This window comes from Mustelus asterias, unplaced genomic scaffold, assembly GCF_964213995.1.
Source record: "Mustelus asterias unplaced genomic scaffold, sMusAst1.hap1.1 HAP1_SCAFFOLD_129, whole genome shotgun sequence".
Classification (NCBI taxonomy): domain Eukaryota; kingdom Metazoa; phylum Chordata; class Chondrichthyes; order Carcharhiniformes; family Triakidae; genus Mustelus; species Mustelus asterias.
The window spans coordinates 77,916-96,081 of NW_027590163.1; the positions used below are offsets into that span (position 1 = coordinate 77,916).

At 47.9% G+C, this 18,166-nt stretch overlaps 3 protein-coding genes across 4 annotated transcripts in view; 2 read left to right on the forward strand and 1 right to left on the reverse strand.

Moving 5' to 3' along the window:
- The window catches only part of LOC144484821 (uncharacterized), a 57,934-nt gene extending 54,364 nt beyond the window's left edge, over window positions 1-3,570 (reverse strand). Inside the window, exons 1-2 of the mRNA XM_078203183.1 lie at window positions 3,466-3,570; window positions 623-1,400 (exon numbers count right to left, since the gene is read on the reverse strand). Of these exons, the coding sequence (XP_078059309.1) occupies window positions 623-1,038 (416 nt within the window). The 5' untranslated portion in view covers window positions 1,039-1,400; window positions 3,466-3,570. The remainder of the gene's footprint in view (window positions 1-622; window positions 1,401-3,465) is intronic.
- A 494-nt stretch (window positions 3,571-4,064) lies between these two features.
- On the forward strand, window positions 4,065-5,707 carry LOC144484814 (uncharacterized). The gene is made up of 2 exons (XM_078203178.1): window positions 4,065-4,124; window positions 4,295-5,707. Exon 2 carries the CDS (start codon window positions 4,659-4,661, stop codon window positions 5,637-5,639), a length of 981 nt encoding a protein of 326 aa, XP_078059304.1. The 5' UTR covers window positions 4,065-4,124; window positions 4,295-4,658; the 3' UTR covers window positions 5,640-5,707.
- Window positions 5,708-9,323: 3,616 nt separating this feature from the next.
- On the forward strand, window positions 9,324-17,878 carry LOC144484848 (uncharacterized). 2 transcript variants are annotated; one of them, XM_078203220.1, is made up of 2 exons: window positions 9,324-9,430; window positions 14,881-17,878. In XM_078203220.1, exon 2 carries the CDS (start codon window positions 15,231-15,233, stop codon window positions 15,819-15,821), a length of 591 nt encoding a protein of 196 aa, XP_078059346.1. In that variant the 5' UTR covers window positions 9,324-9,430; window positions 14,881-15,230; the 3' UTR covers window positions 15,822-17,878. The 2 variants fall into 2 exon arrangements, with proteins under 2 accessions (XP_078059346.1, XP_078059347.1); XM_078203221.1 differs by lacking the exon at window positions 9,324-9,430 and adding an exon at window positions 12,946-13,001 and having other exon boundaries at window positions 14,881-17,872.
- Window positions 17,879-18,166: the final 288 nt, after the last annotated feature.

Here is an 18,166-nt window from a genome sequence, read left to right on the forward strand (position 1 = left end):
TCCTGTGAACTCATCCAACTCGTATTTTAATACTGACTTTAACAAATATATTTTAAATAGGTTTATTTTAAATGAGTTAAAACCAGCCTTAAAATGGTAGATAGAGAATAATAACCATAGTACTTTTCAGACTGGAAACTTTAACCTGCTGTTTCACTTTGATTTAGGAGCAGATCCCAGTTTTACACCAATCTCTGATTCATGTATCCAGCATTCACCGTCATTCTAAAAACAGAAGTTGCTGCAAAATCTCAGTAAGTCTGACACAATCTGTAAAGACAGGAACAGTTAATGTTTCCAGTTGAATGTGACTCTTCTTCAGTGTCAAAACATTAGATCTGTTTCTCTCTCCAGAGATGCTGTCAGACCTGCTGAGTTTTTACAGCACTTCTTGTTTTTATTTACGAGTTCAGGACTCAGACAAGACAATCCACAATACAAATCTTACAACTGGGCTCGGGTTTATTAACATCAGCAGAAACAGACACCAATGAAAATGGTTGGGACCTCGATGTGATTAACAGCAAAATCCAGTCCTTGCAGTCACTCGTGAACCTGATGGTGTTTCAGCAGGTGAGGTGACTGAGTGAATCCCTTCCCACACACGGAGCAGGTGAATGGCCTGTCCCCAGTGTGAATTCGCTGGTGTGCCTGCAAGTTGGATGACTGAGCAAATCCCTTCCCACACTGAGAGCAGGTGAACGGCCTCTCCCCAGTGTGAACTCGTTGGTGTCTCAGCAGGCTGGATGGATCACAGAATCCCTTTCCACACTGAGAGCAGGTGAATGGCCTCTCCCCAGTGTGAACTGGCTGGTGTCTCAGCAGGCTGGATGAATCACCGAATCCCTTCCCACACTGAGAGCAGGTGAACGGTCTCTCCCCAGTATGAATGCGCTCGTGTGCCCGCAGGCTGGATGACCGAGTGAATCCCTTCCCACACTGAGAGCAGGTGAATGGCCTCTCCCAGTGTGGCTGCGCCGATGAGCTTCCAGCTGTGATGGGGCTCTGTATCTCTTCCCACAGTCCCCACATTTCCATGGTTTCTCCATGGTGCAGGTGTCCTTGCCTCTCCCTTGGGTGGACAATCAGTTGAAGCCTCGTCCACACACAGAACACGGGTACCGCCTCTACCCGCTGTGAATGGTGTGGTATTTATTCAGGCTGTGTAACTGGTTAAAGCTCTTTAGTCCGAGCACTAGAACACTCTCACTCGAGTGTGGCAGTGTGTTGGTGCTTTTCCAGTCACACTGATGTTTGAAATCTTTTCAAATCAACAGACTGGACAATCATTTCTCCTTCTAGATTCAAAGGCCGATGATATTCAGCTCCCAAGGAATATGACTCTGTCAGATCTAGACGTGACGTTTGAGATTTCGGCCTGTGATTCCTCTTTCAATATCCTGTAAAATGAGTTTACAAAAGTCATCAGTGTCAGTACAGGATAGAAATTCAGAACAGACAATTTCTATGGAACATTCTTTCCTCTCTCATTCCTCAAAAGCTGTAAATCTCCATCCCACACACTCTCCCTCCATTCTCACTCTGCTGTATCTAATATTCACCCTCCCAATTCTCCTGAAGGTGCTGATTGAGGCTGATTGACAGATCCATGCTCATTGCTTCCTGTCCTGGACACAGAGACCATAACAAATTGGAGCTGCAGTCGGCCATTTGGCTCATCGAGCCTTTTAAACTATTCAATGAGATAATTCATTCATCTACCTCAGCATCATTCTCCCCACACTAAACCCATATCCCTTGATATCTTCAATATCGAGAAACCAATCAATCTCTCTCTTGAAAATAGTTGATGACTGAGGCTTCACTGTCCTCAAGGGTTGAGAATTCCAAATCTTTACCACATCCTTGAGTGAAGAAATCCCCCCACATCTTAGCTTTTGCTCCATCTTCTTGTCTGTTCCCCAAAACCTTTGACACCCTTGTCAGTCAAAAATCTGTCTAACTGGAATATATTCAATGATCCTCAGCCTCCACTGGTCCCTGTGGAAGAGAAATCCAAAAGACTAACAATCCTCTGAGGGAAGAGATGTCTGGAAAGATATAACGTAGCTACAGTTCCATATTACAAAATATTCAGATCCCAAGGAATATGACTGTCTCGATGTGACAGTTGAGATTTTTGCCTGTGATTCCTCGTTCAAAATCTTGTGAAATGAGTTTGCAAAAGTCATCACAGTTAATATAGGATAGAAATTCAGAGCAGACAATTCTAGTTTCTATGGAACATTCTTTCCTATTTCATTCCCAAAAAGTTGTAAATCTCCATCCATATCAATGGATTCTCATCTGGTGTTGTGAGACTTCTTACTGTGCTTACCCCAGTCCAACGCCGGCATCTCCACACTCTGAGTGGAAACAGAGAGAAGTAGGAGAGGCCGGAGGTGAAGAGAGAGATTTTATTCATCAACAACTCAACAGGAACTTTGACAGAATTTCCAAACCCTGTGAACACCATCAGCTCCAAGTTCCTCTCCAACCCACACACCATCCTGACTTGTCTGACATCCAGTACTGAAAGAACAGAAATTTATTTCATATAAATACTGGGAAGACTGAACCCATTGTGTTCAGTCCCCACTATGAACTCCACTCCCTCACCAACAACTTTATCTCTCCTCCTGGCAACTGTCTGAGGCTGAACCAGGCTGTTCACAACCAGGGTGAAATAGTTCATCTCAAGATGAGCTTCCAGCCACATGTCCACATCATCATCAAGACCACCTGCATTCATAGAAGCATTAATAGTAATTAATTAAAAGTAATGAATAATAAAATACAGTGTAGAAGGAGGCCATTCAGCCCATCGAGCCTGCACCGACAACAATCCCTATCCAGGCCCTATCCACATATTTACCTGTTAATCCCCCGATACCAAGTGGCAATTTATCATGGCCAATCCGTCTAACCGGCACATCTTTGGACTGTGGGAGGAAACCGGAACACTCGGAGGAAACCCACACAGACACGGGGAGAATGTAGAAACTCTGCACAGACAGCGACCCGAGGCTGGAATCGAACCCGGGTCCCTGGCGCTGTTAGGCAGCTGCACTAACCACTGTGCCACCGGGCCACATGTCAGTGCCATCGCCCGACTCCAGCCCAGTCTCAGCTCATCAGGAACCCTCACCCATTCCATTGTGACGTCACACCCTCACCCATTCCATTGTGACATCACACTCTCACCCATTCCATTGTGACGTCACACGCTCACCCATTCCATTGTGACGTCAGGGCTTCACTCTCCGATCACAATCCCTGCCGGCCTCCCACATGCAGCCTCAATGGCGGCAGTCAGCCCGGGTCTAACACTACAAGCTGCTGCTCCATTGGGTACAAAGGGGGGGACCGGGAAGTTCATTTCCGGGGCTTGGGTTTGAACAACATGTTTACGAAGCCTCTCCACCCACCCGCCACATTTATCATTCCCCGCGCGCCGCCCTCTACCTGGTATTGATCTCGCTTCCGAGTTAAAACCGCCTGTCCGTCGCCATTACCCGCACTTCCTGCCCCTCATTCACTCCGAATGGTTGGAGGACCAGCCGCTCCCGCTCGGTCCTCCAGCCCTGCCCCCTCTTCCTATTGGTCCGGAGCTGCCGTCAATCAGTCCCGGGGCATTGTGATGTGGAGCATGCGCAGTGTCATTGCTGTCCTTGGCGCTTGTTTGTCCCGGAGAAGCGGAGTCAGCGTTAGGCGGTGGCTGGGAGGATTTGGAAACACTTTGTGGATCCGCAAACCCTTCAGAATCATTGTCAGCTCCCTGGTTTGCAGCTGCGGGGCTTCTCCCTCCCTCCCTCCCGGGAACAGGCCCAGGTTAACGGCCCCATCCTGGCTCAGCCACTGGAGGATGGTTCACATCAGAGGATGGGGGAGGGGGACAATAAATATGAGGTTACACTTTGGCCTCAAATCAATGAGGACTCTGATCTCTGGGAAGGAAGGAAACCCTGGGAGGTGGGCGGGGAGGATTCACAAACACCCGCTGGAGGCCCCAACACCCCCAATAAGACCCATTGGTTTTATTGTCAGTCTGCAGACTGGAGCTGGAGAACTGAACCCAGACAGAGGAGAGGGAGGGAGAAAACTGGGAGTGGAGGAAAGAAATGGTGAGATGGGTTTGGATTTCAGCCCAGGGAGGAGGGAGAGTGTGTGGGACAGGGATTTACAGATTTTGGGGAACAAGAAAGGAAAAAATGTCCCAGAGAAACTAGAATTGTCTGTTCAGGATTTCTATCCTGGACTGACGCTGATGACTTTTCCAAATTTTTTTTAACAGGATATTGGAAGTGGAGGATTGGCAGACAGAAAACTCAAACCGAACATCATGACTGGCAAAGTCATTTTGTTCATTAGGAGCTGAATATCATTGGTCTTTGAATATGGGAGGAGAAATATTTGACTCTTCTGTCTGTCGGCAAAGATTTTAAACATCAGTGTGACCGGAAAAGCATTGAAACAAACACACACCCGATTGAGAGTGTTCCAGTGAACTGACTGTGGAAAGAGCTTTAACTAGTCCACAGCCTGAAAAAACATCACACAGTTAAGTTCACAGCAGGGTGAAATTACATGTATGTTGTGTGTGTGGACGAGGTTTCAATTGATCATCCAACCTGGAGAAACACAAGGGCACCAGCACCATGGAGAAACCGTGGAAATGTGTGGAGTGCGGGAAAGGATTCCATTTCCCATCACAACTGGAAGTTCATTGGTGCAGTCACACTGGGGAGAGACCGTTCACCTGCTCTGTGTGTGGGAAGGGATTCACCCATTCATACAACCTTCTGACTCACCAACGGGTTCACACTGGGGAGAGGCTGTTCACCTGCCCTGTGTGTGGGAAGGGATTCACTCGCTCATCCGACATTGTGACACACCAACTTGTTCACACTGATGAGAGACTGTTTACATGTTCTGACTGTGAGAAGAGTTTTAAATGCAAAAAAGATCTGCTGACACACCAACGTATTCACACTGGGGAGAGACCGTTCACCTGCTCTGTGTGTGGGAAAGAATCCATTCAGTCATCCCACCTGCAGACACATCAACTTGTTCACTCTGACAACAAACTTTTTAATTGTTCTGACTGTGAGAAGGGCTTTAAAAACAAAAAGGATCTGCTGACGCACCAATATACTCACACTGGGGAGAGGCCATTCACCTGCTGTGTGTGTGGGAAGGGATTCAGCTGCCCATCTGCCCTATTGAACCACCAGAGAATTCACACTGGGGAGAGGCCCTCCACCTGCTCCAACTGTGGGAAGGGATTCATTAATTCATCCAACCTTCTGATACACCAGCAGTTCCATACAGGAGATAGACCGTTCACCTGCTCTGAATGTGGGAAGGGATTCACCCGTTCATACAACCTTCTGACACACCAGCGAGTTCACAGTGAGGAGAGGCCATTCATTTGCTCCGTATGTGGGAAGGGATTCACTCTTTCACCCAACCTATTGAACCACCAGCGAGTTCACACTGGGGAGAGGCCGTTCACCTGTAATGTCTGTGGAAAGGGATTTATTCAGTCATCCCACCTGCTAACACACCGGCGAGTTCACAAGGGACTGCAAGGTTTGGATTCTACACTTATCGATGCTGTGAATCATATCCAGGTCTGAATCATATTCACTCTGACTTTTTTCTTCTGTTGAGGTTCGATATTCTGAATAAATGTGAAATACACATTTAATTGAATTATTGTTGTAGATTTTTGTCTTTTCCATTTGAGTGTTTAACGTCACCAGGCTGGAGCTCAGAAAGGGCAATCTGAGGGACGATCATACAGTAGGAACAGAACTTAATTCTTGACACAGTCCTTCAGGGTCACGCTGAGAGGGTCACACAGCACTTTGGTCTTTTTCGGCACTTTTTCACTGACAGCAAAGTCCCCGTGTGGGTGAATCCTGAGGTGTGTAAGAAATGTGTCCCAGTTGCTCTTTTCCATGGTTCAGAGCTCCTAGACACGGAACAGAAGCTCCTTTACAACTGTGTTTAGAGTCAGGAAGAACAACGGTGAATGCTGGAAACGTGCTGTCAAAGATTGGTGTAAAACTGGGATCTATTCGTGACTGAGAGTGAAATGGCAGGTTTAGATTTCCAGACTAAAAATGAAAAAAAGTCTAAAACATTTTAATGTGTGTGTGCATCAGTCCTGGTTTATTGAACAGAAACTGGCTTCAAATAAATTGGTTGAAGTCTGCATTAAAGTAGCAGCTGGAGACGTTCAAAGGAGCCTGTTAACTGCTGGGACAATGAGACAACAATTTGATTCCCAGATAGAGAAGAAGCTGCAGTGTTTGTCCAAGAATTCTCAGTTTTGTTGTGTGCTTCCCACACACTATCCTTTCAAATAAACCTCACTCCTATCAGCCTTTAACCATTATGAACAGAACAGAGAGAAGCTGAGCAGCATCAGAGCCCTGACTGACCATTTTAGAATGAGTGATGTGTTCAGCTGAAGTTTCCTGTTGGTAGTTTTCTGGGTGATCTCCCTATTTTGATCATTCTCAGTGACCCCTGGGTGTGAACCTGCTCTCCTCTCTTTCAGACATTCACTCACTCAACATCTCCTCTCTCTCAGAAACTCAATCACTTAACATCTCTCATCTCTCTCACACTCACTGAACGTCTCTCTCTCTCTCCAGGCATTCACTCACACCTTACCTTCCACCTCTCTTACACTCTAACCTCGCTCCTCTCTCATTTTCACTTAACCTCTCTCCTCTCAGAAACTGTCTTCATCACTTAATGTCTCTCTATCTTTCTTTCAAACACTCACTCATTTAACCTTCCTATTTCAGATAATGCTTAAACTTATTCATTGTTTTCTCTCTCTCATTATCTCTCTCTGAAAAAGCACAAACACACTTCATCTCTCTTCGCTGTCTGAGAAAACATCTAATTGATGGAGATTCAATCCTCTCTGTTTCTCTCTCCCACTTCCTCTGACAGGCCCTGACTCACTTTAAATCTCCTCTTTTCTAATAACCCTCTTTGGGAAAACTCATTTGTTCTCTAATTCCTCCTCATTTCTCCCAGTGATGACCCTCAGTCCATCTCCCAATTCAGTGAATGTGTTAAAAATCCAAATGATCTCCTTTCTTTATTGTTTAAAATGGGAATGGAGCTGAATGTAATGCTGAGACTGGTAGCAATCTGTGTGGTTGTTCTTGATGCTGTCAGAGTGAGTTCACCCTCACAGGAAGGAAGACTGTTCACGGTGATAACATCAAACTGACGCCGGCTGTTTCATTCTCGGGTAACACAACTTCCTGTCTCTCTGCTGCCGGTTCAAAAACGCACATCTCAGTTCTGAGCAGAAAATAAATCCAGGGACAACAATCTGTTAAGAACATCTGTCAATGCGGCCTTTATCTGTCCACAGAGTCAGGGCGGAGTCACACAGGTCACATTGTGGTGACATTTACAAATGAGTCAGTTATTTCTGTTCAGAGTTTCCATTCGCAGATATAGCCAGCTGTGTCTGTGGATCAGTTACTGAATCATAGAAACCCTACAGTGCAGAAAGAGGCCATTCGGCCCATCGAGTCTGCACCGACCACAATCCCACCCAGGCCCTACCCCCATATCCCTACATATATTTACCCGCTAATCCCTCTAACCTACACATCTCAGAAAACTAAGGGGCAATTTTAGCATGGCCAATCAGCCTAACCCACACATCTTTGGACTGTGGGAGGAAACCGGAGCACCCGGAGGAAACACACGCAGACATGAGGAGAATGTGCAAACTCCACACAGACAGTGGCCCAAGCCGGGAATCGAACCCAGGTCCCTGGAGCTGTGAAGCAGCAGTGCTAACCACTGTGCTACCGTGCCACCCACTGGACAGTTCACTCATCTTTGTGACATTCTGAATGTTTCTCTCCTAAAGTTTTAATATTTGAACTTTTCGGTCATAATGTGTCTCAAACAGAAGATTAAAATATTGTGTTTGATGAGCTGTCAGATCTCTTTCCTGTGTGTCTGTGTAACTTGCGAACTGGAGATAACCATGAGGAGGAACTGATTATTTTCAGTTCCTCTAACAGACACACCTCAGATATCAGAAATCTCAGGAGATCCACATGTCTTCATTATTCTCGCCTTGACTATAACAGCTCTCAGTCAGGCCGAGTCAGTCACATGTGTCTCTGTCATGATGTTTCCACTTGTATTTTATCACTCACTTCCCAGTGACACTCACCATAACACAGACACCTTAAAATATCATTGTTCCCTTACACTTTGTCCTCCTATTATAATCAAATGTTTGTTGGGCCTCTTGTCTCCCTTAATGTCAGATTACCTGCAGTTAAAATGACCTCAGAGACACTGAAACCGACCTTTGTGATTGTTATACCAGACTCCAATCAGCCCCAGGAGCTGCAGTTGTAAAATACAGTAAGAGTTTTAACAACACCAGGTTAAAGTCCGACAGGTTTATTTGGTAGCAAATACCATTAGTTTTCGGAGCGCTGACAAAGGAGCAGCGCTCCGAAAACTAATGGTATTTGCTACCAAATAAACCTGTTGGACTTTAACCTGGTGTTGTTAAAACTCTTATTGTGTTCACCCCAGTCCAACGCCGGCATCTCCACATCATAACAACCATCGACGTTGTAAAATACAGCAGAATTGGAAGAACAGACAGGTTATTGTCTGATACTGACAGTGGCAGAGTAACACACACCGGAATCTAAATACATTATATCAATGGACCATGACTCACTCACACTATCAAATGAAACCTAAACTTTGGTTATGGTGCACTAGATACTGACTGTATTATCATTACATTGGATCTAATGCTGTGTTCGCTAACATACTGCAACGTGACTCTTATTATTTGAACAAACATTGTATTTGTTGCACTCAGAGTAAGTCAGTGCTTTGCTGTGTTGTCTCTGTGCTCCATCCCCACTCTGATTGTATTGGAGCCTGTGTGTGTCATTGTTACACTCAGAGTAAGTCAGTGCTTTGCTGTGTTGTCTCTGTGCTCCATCCCCACTCTGAGTGTATTGGAGCCTGTGTGTGTCATTGTTACACTCAGAGTAAGTCAGTGCTTTGCTGTGTTGTCTCTGTGCTCCATCCCCACTCTGATTGTATTGGAGCCTGTGTGTGTCATTGTTATACTGAGACTCTGTCACTGTGATTATTGGACAAACAGCAAGTTACCGTCACAATGACCAGCTGATTGACGGCAGCGCGGGCCAATGGGAGGAGGGGGCAGTGCTGGGGGACCGATCTGGAGCGGTCGGTCCTCCAACCAATAGGAGCGAACGAGGGGCGGGGCCAACTTTGACTCGAGCATGCGCAGTGTGAGTAATGGCGATGGAAAACGTTTATTTTGGGCTCGGAAATCTGTTCGAGGTGATTGGCGGTACGGAGAGAGCAATGGATCGCCCAGGTGGGTGGAAACGCTGCGTAAGCATGTTGTGTAAGCCGCAAACCGCAGAAGAGTGCTTCCCGGACCCCGTTTGTACCGAGCAGGGCTGCAGTTCCTCATGTTCGTCTGGGGTTAACGTTCGCCATCTTTATTGGGGGCAATATGCAGCAGTGCGCACGTGCGGCCGCCATGTTTGTAGAGGGCAATGTTGTCGATCAGTGGGAGGCGCTTGTTCCCCAGTGTTCAGAATGGAGACAACTTGTCCATCAAACTGCATCAACCCTCTGAGTCCCAATGTCTTATTGATGAGGCAGAGGCGGTGACAGAGAAGGAAAAAGAAAGGGAAAGTAAAACAGAAAATGCTGGAAAATCTCAGCAGATCAGACAGCATAGAACGTTACAGCGCGGTACAGGCCCTTCAGCCCTCGATGTTGCGCCGACCTGTGAAACCAATCTAAAGCCCCTCTAATCTACACTATTCCAATACCATCCATATGTTTATCCAATGACCATTTAAATGCCCTTAATGTTGGCGAGTCTACTACTGCTGCAGGCAGGGCATTCCACACCCTTACTATTCTCTGAGTAAAGAACCTACCTCTGACACCTGTCCTATATCTATCACCCCTCAATTTAAAGCTATGTCCCCTCGTGCTAGCTATCACCATCCGAGGAAAAAGGCTCTCACTGTCCACCCTATCTAATCCTCTGGTCATCTTGTACGCCTCTATTAAGTCACCTCTTCACCTTCTTCTCTCTAATGAAAAATTACACCATAGATAAGCCCCACCAACGCCTCTACTTTCTCAGAAGACTAAGGAAATTCGGCATGTCCGCTACGACTCTCACCAACCTTTACGGCTCCCGGGTCAAGGTCGGAGGATAAACATTCTCTCCACCTCCGCCACCACCCCCGCGCCCCCCCTCCCCGCACGCCCCCAAAGATCTGCACTCATTGGGGAGTGACTACGCGGGGGTCCTGGGGGAGAGCGTCGCTACCGGGGAGATGCCCCTTTCGTGGCGCAGGGCCGTCATTGCCCTGCTGCCCAAGAAGGGGGATCTCCACCTGCTCAAGAACTGGCGCCCGGTCTCCCTCCTCAGCACGGATTATAAAATCTTTGCCAGGGCTATGGCTTCACGCCTTGGATCCGTGCTGGACCACTTGATCCACCCTGACCAGTCCTACACGGTCCCGGGCCGTTGCATACATGACAATCTCCACCTGGTCCGGGACCTAATCCATCACACCCAGAGGGCTGGTCTGTCGGGCGCCTTCTTGTCATTAGATCAGGAGAAGGCGTTCGACAGGGTGGAGCACGAGTATTTACTCGGGACTCTGCGGGCATTCGGGTTCGGGACGCATTTTGTCGCCCGGATCCGATTACTGTACTCTGCCGCAGAGTGTCTGATTAAGGTTAACGGGTCCCTGACGGCGCCCCTTCGCTTCGGGAGAGGAGTACGGCAGGGCTGCCCCTTGTCCGGCCAACTGTATTCCGTATGCGTGGAGCCATTCCTGCGCCTCTTGCGGAGGAGGTTGTCAGGTTTGGTCCTGCGCGGACCGGACGTAGGGGTGGTCCTGTCAGCTTACGCCGACGACGTGCTCCTCATGTTCACGGACCCGGCTGACCTGCGGAGGATGCGAGAATGCCAGGCGGTGTACTCCGCCGCGTCCTCCGCCAGGATCAACTGGGCCAAGTGCTCCGGACTCCTTGTCGGTCCTTGGGAGACGGACCCCCTTCCGGAGGAGCTCAGGCCTTTCACCTGGAGCAGGACCAACCTCCTCTACTTGGGGGCCCATCTCTGCCCAGCCGAGGAATCCTGGCCGGCGAACTGGCGGGAGCTGGAGGCCAAAGTCTCCGCCCGCCTGGGTCGCTGGACAGGACTGCTCCGAGTGCTGTCCTACGGGGCGCGAGCTCGCGTCATAAACCAGCTGGTCGCCTCCATGCTGTGGTACCGGCTGGTCCCTTTGACCCCTCCCCCTGGCTTTGTCACCGATATCCAGAGAACCCTCGTGCGGTTCTTCTGGGGCAATCGACTGCACTGGGTCCCTGCTGCGGTCCTGTATCTCCCGCTTGAGGAGGGCGGACAAGGTCTGGTGTGCCTCCGCACTCAGATAGCGACCTTCCGCCTCCAGGCCCTGCAGAGGTACCTTTACGTTGAGCCCCCTCCACAGTGGTGTGCCATGGCGACGTATTTCTTCCGCCAGTGGCACGGCCTCAATTATGACGTGCAGCTCCTGCATATCGAACTGGGGCGTGCTTCGACCACCCTGCAGGAGTTGCCCGTCTTTTACCAGGACCTCCTCACTGTCTGGAACAAGGTCGCCTCGCGACGCAGCTCTCCCCCGTCAGGAGTAGCGGCTCTTGTGCGAGAGCCGCTGCTCAGGAATCCGCTCCTCCAGCCGTATAACTTCAGGTGGCTGGCGGAGAGGGGGGCTGTGGACGCCGGGGTGACCAGAATCGGGGACGTGCTCGATGGCGGAGGAGCGGGCTGGATGAGTCCCCGCGTGCTGGCTGAGCGCGCGGGGACGTCCGTCCGGCGCGCGGCCAAAGCCATCCTAGACCTTAGGACGGTCGTGCTCGGCCCCGAAACTGCACGCAAACTCGAGACGGCGCAGGCGTGCGGTGGGATCCCGCCCGAGCGTTCCCCTGTTCGGGCGGAATTCCACATTGGCCCAAAGCCTCAGCCCCCTCCCCTGGGTGAGGTGCCCCACAGCCTGAGCCGCCTCGCGGAAATGCCCTCCGTGCCTTTTTCTACCGCGCGGAGGCGTTTCCTGTGCGGGCTGCTGCTGCACACCCTCCACTACCGCCTCCTCGCCTGTCGCCCGGATACACCTTGGCGGGCCTTGTTGCCGCCGGGCGGCGGAGGTCCCCGCTGGAGGTCCCTCTACGGAGGGATCTCCCCCAATTACGTCGGGGACCTGGGGTGGAGGGTGATGCATGCAGCAGTTCCGCACAACCGTAGGATTCACTGGTTCACGGGCTCCGAAGACTGCCCTTTCTGTGGCCTTGTGGAGTCCGTGGACCATGTCTATGTTGAGTGTCTTAGGCTGCACTCCCTTTATGTTTTCCTGAAGAACCTTTTATTGATGTTTTGTTTACACTTCAGTCCCACGCTCCTGATCTACGGACACCCGGTGCGGAGAGGGGAGGGTCGGGATGGCGACCTCCTCGTGAACCTGCTCCTGGGCCTGGCGAAACGCGCCATTTACCGGTCCAGGCAGCGGGCGATCGAGGGGGCCGTCCATCCTGACTGTCTTCCCCTCTACCGCGGCTACGTTCGCGGCCAGGTGTCCCTGGAGAGGGAGCATGCGGTGTCCACGGGCGAGGTTGACGCTTTCCGCGCCCACTGGGCACCGCAGGGGTTGGGGTGCATTATTGACCCTGATAATCACATTTTAATTTGATGTTTTTAAGTTTCCTTTGCATTTTGATTTCTGTTCGGGCTGTTCCCCCTCCTTTTTGGGGAGCTGCCCCTTTTACTTAGTCCTGATTTAATTTGAGTTTGTTTACTTGGTTTGACCTAAAAAGAGGTCTCTCTGAATGAAGATTGAGTACAGACAGACTCAAACTTCCTTCTGTCTCCCACATCTGTGAGTAAAACACTTTCTTTTATCCCCCTATCCATTTCTTTTCTCATTCTGGGGGAAATTGGGGACTTGCAGCAACTGAAGGGAAAGAAAGTGAATCCAGGGAGGCTGCAGACTCTGGAAAGGTTGGCCCAGGTCTCTCTCTTTCTGACTGAAAGACATTGACATCCTTTGCTCCCTCAGCTTGACACATTGATTTGTCTGGCTAAAAGGATGGTCCCTTTCCTAATGTTCACAATTAAAGGGCTGGTTTTCCCAGGAGATGCCTGACATTTAAGAGAACAATAAATTAATACAGGACAGAGATATGCCTAGTGTTGTTATATTGTAGATTTGATATATTATTTATGGTTCTGTAACAAAGTACATTTATTATTATTTCTCATCTTGTAATGTAACACTGAAGCTATGTTATATATTTCCACTCATCGAGTCATTACAGCGCAGAAGGAGTCCATTCAGTAACTCAAATCCATGCCGACTCTTTGTAGAACAATCCAGTCAGTCCCATTCCCCTTCTATATTCCCTTTTCCCTGCAAGTTTATTTCCTTCATGTGCCCATCTAATTTCTGAAATATATTAAAGGGGACAGTAAACTAATATCGGACAGAGACATGTCTGATGTTGGTTTTTTTTAATTCATCCTTGGGACACGGGCATTGCAGGCTGGGCCAGCATTTATTGCCCATCCCTAATTGCCCTTGAACTGAATGGCTCGCTGGCCCATTTCGGAGGATGGTTGAGAGTCAACGACATTGCTGTGGCTCTGGAGTCACATGTAGGCCAGACTGGGTAAGGACGGCAGATTTCCTTCCCTTAAATTCAAATTCCACCATCTGCTGTGGCAGGATTCGAACCTGAGTCCCCAGATCATTAGCTAAGTTTCTGGATTAATAGTCTAGCGATAATACCACAAGGCTATCAGCTCCCCTGTTGTTATATGGTACAGATTAGATATATTATTTATAGCTCTGTAATAAAATACACTTATTATATCTGGCTGTGTAATTTTGGACTGCAGCTATATTTTATATTTCAAACAATCTCTTCCCTCAGAGAATTGTTAGTATCTAGATTTCTCTTCCATAGGGACCAGTGGAGGGATTGAATATATTCAAGGATGAGTTAGACAGTTTTCGAATGACAAGGGAGTCAATAATTATTGGGAACAGGCTGGAAAATGGAGAGAAAGCTCAGATGAGGAAGGATTTCTTCACTCAAGGACGTGGTGATGTTTTGGATTCTCTACCCCAGAGGACTATAGAGCCTCAGTCATCAAAAATTTTCAAGAGAGGGATTGATAGGTTTCTAGATAGTGAAGATATCGATGGATATGGGGGAAAGTGTGGGGAAAATAATGCAGAGGTAGATCAACCAATAATCTCAATGAATGGTTGAGCAGACTCGATGGGCTGAATGCTGACTGCAGCTCCTATTTGTTCTGATTTCTGTGCTGGACAGGAAGCAGTGAGCATGGATCTGTCAATCAGCCTCAATCAGCACCTTCAGGAGAATTGGGAGGGTGAATATTAGATACAGCAGAGTGAGAATGGAGGGAGAGTGTGTGGAATGGAGATTCACGGCTTTTGGGGAATGGGAGAGGAAAGAATGTTCATTAGAATCATAGAATTGCTGCATCTTATCAACCGTCCCTGAGCTTTCACAATGAATCCCACTTCTGAGGACACCCTTATCTCTGACTTGTCTGTACTGCTGGCAGTCTCACAAAGCAGCTGCCTGTGTGCTGATACGGGAGGCCCTGCTCGGCAAGTTTAATGCTCCATGACTGTGTCTTTAATGAATGCTCCATAAACTAGAAATGTAGATTTGAATTTCGATTGTATTCTGAATTGCGATTTTTTTTTCTAAATTGACTTACAGGATATTAGACAAGGAGAAATCAGACAGAAATCTCCAACATCACATCGAGATCTGACAGAGTGACTCGATTTCTTGGGACCTGAATATCATTGGCCTTTGAATCTAACAGGAGAAATGTTTGTTTGGCCTCTTGGCTTCAAAAGATTGTAAACATCGCTGTGATGAGAAATGCACTGAGATACACACACCCGAGTGAGAGTGTTCCAGTGCACTGAGTGTGGAAAGAGCTTTAACCAGTTACACAGCCTGAAAATGCATCACAGCATTCACAGCGGGGAGAGACTGTACCCGTGTTCTGTGTGAGATTTAACTGATTGTTTAACCTGGAGAGTCACAAGGACACCCGCACCATGGAGAAACCGTGGAAATGTGGGGACTGTGGGAAGAGATTCGGGTTCCCATCTGAGCTGGAAATTCATCACCGCAGTCACACTGGGGAGAGACCATTCACCTGCTCTGTGTGTGGGAAGGGATTCACTCATTTATCCAGCCTGCAGAAACACAATCTCACTCACACCAATGAGAGACCATTTAAATGCTGTGACTGTGGGAGTGGTTTTAAAAGCTCTCAGTATCTGATGTCCCACCAGCGCATTCACACTGAGGAGAGACCGTTCAGCTGCTCTCACTGCTCAAAGAAATTTAGAACTTCATGCAACCTGCAGATTCACCAGCGAATTCACACCAGGGAGAGACCGTTCACCTGCTCTGTGTGTGGGAAGGGATTCACTCATTCATCCAGCCTGCTGAGTCACAATCTCACTCACACCAATGAGAGACCCTTTAAATGCTCTGACTGTGGGATCAGATGGCCTACTCCTGCTCCTAGTTCTTATGTTCTTATCAGCACTGATTCCAGATTGTTCAGTACTTCTAATTTGAATCGCTCTGCTTTCCTTCTCCCATATGTACTCTATGATGTACCGATCATGATGCCCTAACTAAACTAAAACAAAAAACCTTCTGACTCAACTAGGGATCGGTAATAAATGCTGTAAGAAGTTTAACAACACCAGGTTAAAGTCCAACAGGTTTATTTGGTAGCAAAAGCCACACAAGCTTTCGGAGCTGCAAGCCCCCACTCACCTGAAGAAGGGGCTTGGAGCTCCGAAAGCTTGTGTGGCTTTTGCTACCAAATAAACCTGTTGGACTTTAACCTGGTGTTGTTAAACTTCTTACTGTGGTAGTTTCAGACCACAGCACGAGTTTTAACAACACCAGGTTAAAGTCCAACAGGTTTATTTGGTAGCAAATACCATTAGCTTTTGGAGCGCTGCTCCTTCGTCAGCTGGAGTGGAAATGTGCTCTCAAGCTAATGGTATTTGCTACCAAATAAACCTGTTGGACTTTAACCTGGTGTTGTTAAAACCCTTGCTGTGTTCACCCCAGTCCAACGCCGGCATCTCCACATCAGTTTAAGACCACCCAGAGACGTAGTTTTCACTGTTTTGACCCCATCAGCATTCATAGGCAAACAGTTGCGGGTTGGCAATGGGCCCGGAGGTGTCATTAAATATATAAGAACAAAAGACCAAAGAAAATTACAGCTCAGGAACAGGCCCTTCGGCCCTCCAAGCCTGCATCGACCATGCTGCCCGACTGAACTAAAACCCCGTACCCTTCCGGGGACCACATCCCCCTATTCCTATCCTATTCATGTATTTGTCCAGACGCCCCTTCAAACTCACCATCGTATCTGCTTCCACTATCTCTCCCGATGAGTTCCAGGCACTCACCACCGTCTGTGTAAATAACGTGTCTCGTACATCTATATATCCATCAAGTGTTACCGGTTGGAATGTTATCCGGTGTTATCAACATTCTTTAATGCATATTGATTTCAAACAAATTACACGTAATTTAAATTTGCTTCCAATATACCATTAAACTTAACAATTAGAAGCAAAACATTATTTAAGTTTATTCATTTATTATTCATTATTAGTTTCACAAATCGTCTTACATTAACACTGCAATGAAGTTACTGCGAAAGTCTGAGATTCCACAGCCAGGGAAAATAATGTATCAGCATACACCCTATCAAATTCATAGAATGATAGATTCCCTGCAGCACAGAAGGAGGCCATTCGGTACAACGAGCCTGCACCGACAACAATCCCACCGACGTCAAATCCCTGCAACACCACGTATTTAACCTGCTAACCCCTCTGACACGAGGGGCAATTTATCATGGCCAATCACCGAATCCACACATCTTTGGACTGTGGGTGGAAAGTGGAACAACTGAAAGGAAAGCCGCGCAGACACGGGGCGAACGTGCAAACTCCACACAGAGAGTCACCTGAGGCCAGAAATGAACCGGGGTCCCTGACGCTGTGAGGCAGCATTGCTAAACCCTGAACAACAGTAGCAATACTTCAAAAATTTCAAAACTTAACTCCGTGTTGAAGGCTGGAAGGAGAGTGTGACAGTGGGTGATTGGCAGTGTGCACATTCCTGTAATCAGTGACTGGGAGGATCAGGAAGATGAGATATCTGGATCTCTTTATACTGTCATCTCTAAACTCCATCTCCTCTCAGTCCCGTGTGTCTTACATTCCCTGCCCCTGCTTTCCAGGTATAGCTCGGGCTCACTACTTGTCTCTGTCTGCATTAAGCAGCTAATTGACCCTGGGAGCTGGACGGTCAGAGGAAGCTGGAGAACAGAAACAGGAAGAGAAGCGACATGATAGTGTTTCGTAAACGACTTGTATCACTTGCTCTCCGTGATGAATGCCTGCCGTGTGTTACCTTGTAAGTTTCACAGGAGCCACAGTGATGGAGTTGGTGGGTTTTGGAAATTGAAAGTGTCACATGGCAGCTTGCGGGACTATTTCACCTCACTGTCGATTTCATGTTCCAACTAACAGAATTCGCTGTTTTCATTGGCTGAAGCAGTCACTTGTGTTCGATCTAAACATTAAACTTTGAAGGAGAAACATGCTCTGGTGAATATATGTCCAACATAAAATAAAAGGCAGGTGGTCCATGTATAAATTACTGCTTTAAAGAATTCGCATTAACTTCCCTGATGGTCGAGTGGTTAGGATTCAGCGCTCTCAGTACCGCGGCCCGGGTTTGATTCCCGGTCAGGGGATGTCGATTTATTGCTATACCCTGTACAACAGTCCCGCGTTACTTCCGGGTCAGCACCAGTTCTGTCGCAATCAGTATAAGGGAGATTTCCTCTTTTGTGTCTGAATTGGAAATGTCACACGTCAAGAATTTTAAAAAACCGATGGACTGGAAAGCGCTGACGATAGAGATGGTGATGCGGGTAAAATTT

Bases quoted from the DNA above. Each gene is read 5' to 3' on its own strand.
- LOC144484814 (XM_078203178.1), top strand. From the start codon at position 4,659: ATGGAGAAACCGTGGAAATGTGTGGAGTGCGGGAAAGGATTCCATTTC.
- LOC144484848 (XM_078203220.1), top strand. From the start codon at position 15,231: ATGGAGAAACCGTGGAAATGTGGGGACTGTGGGAAGAGATTCGGGTTC.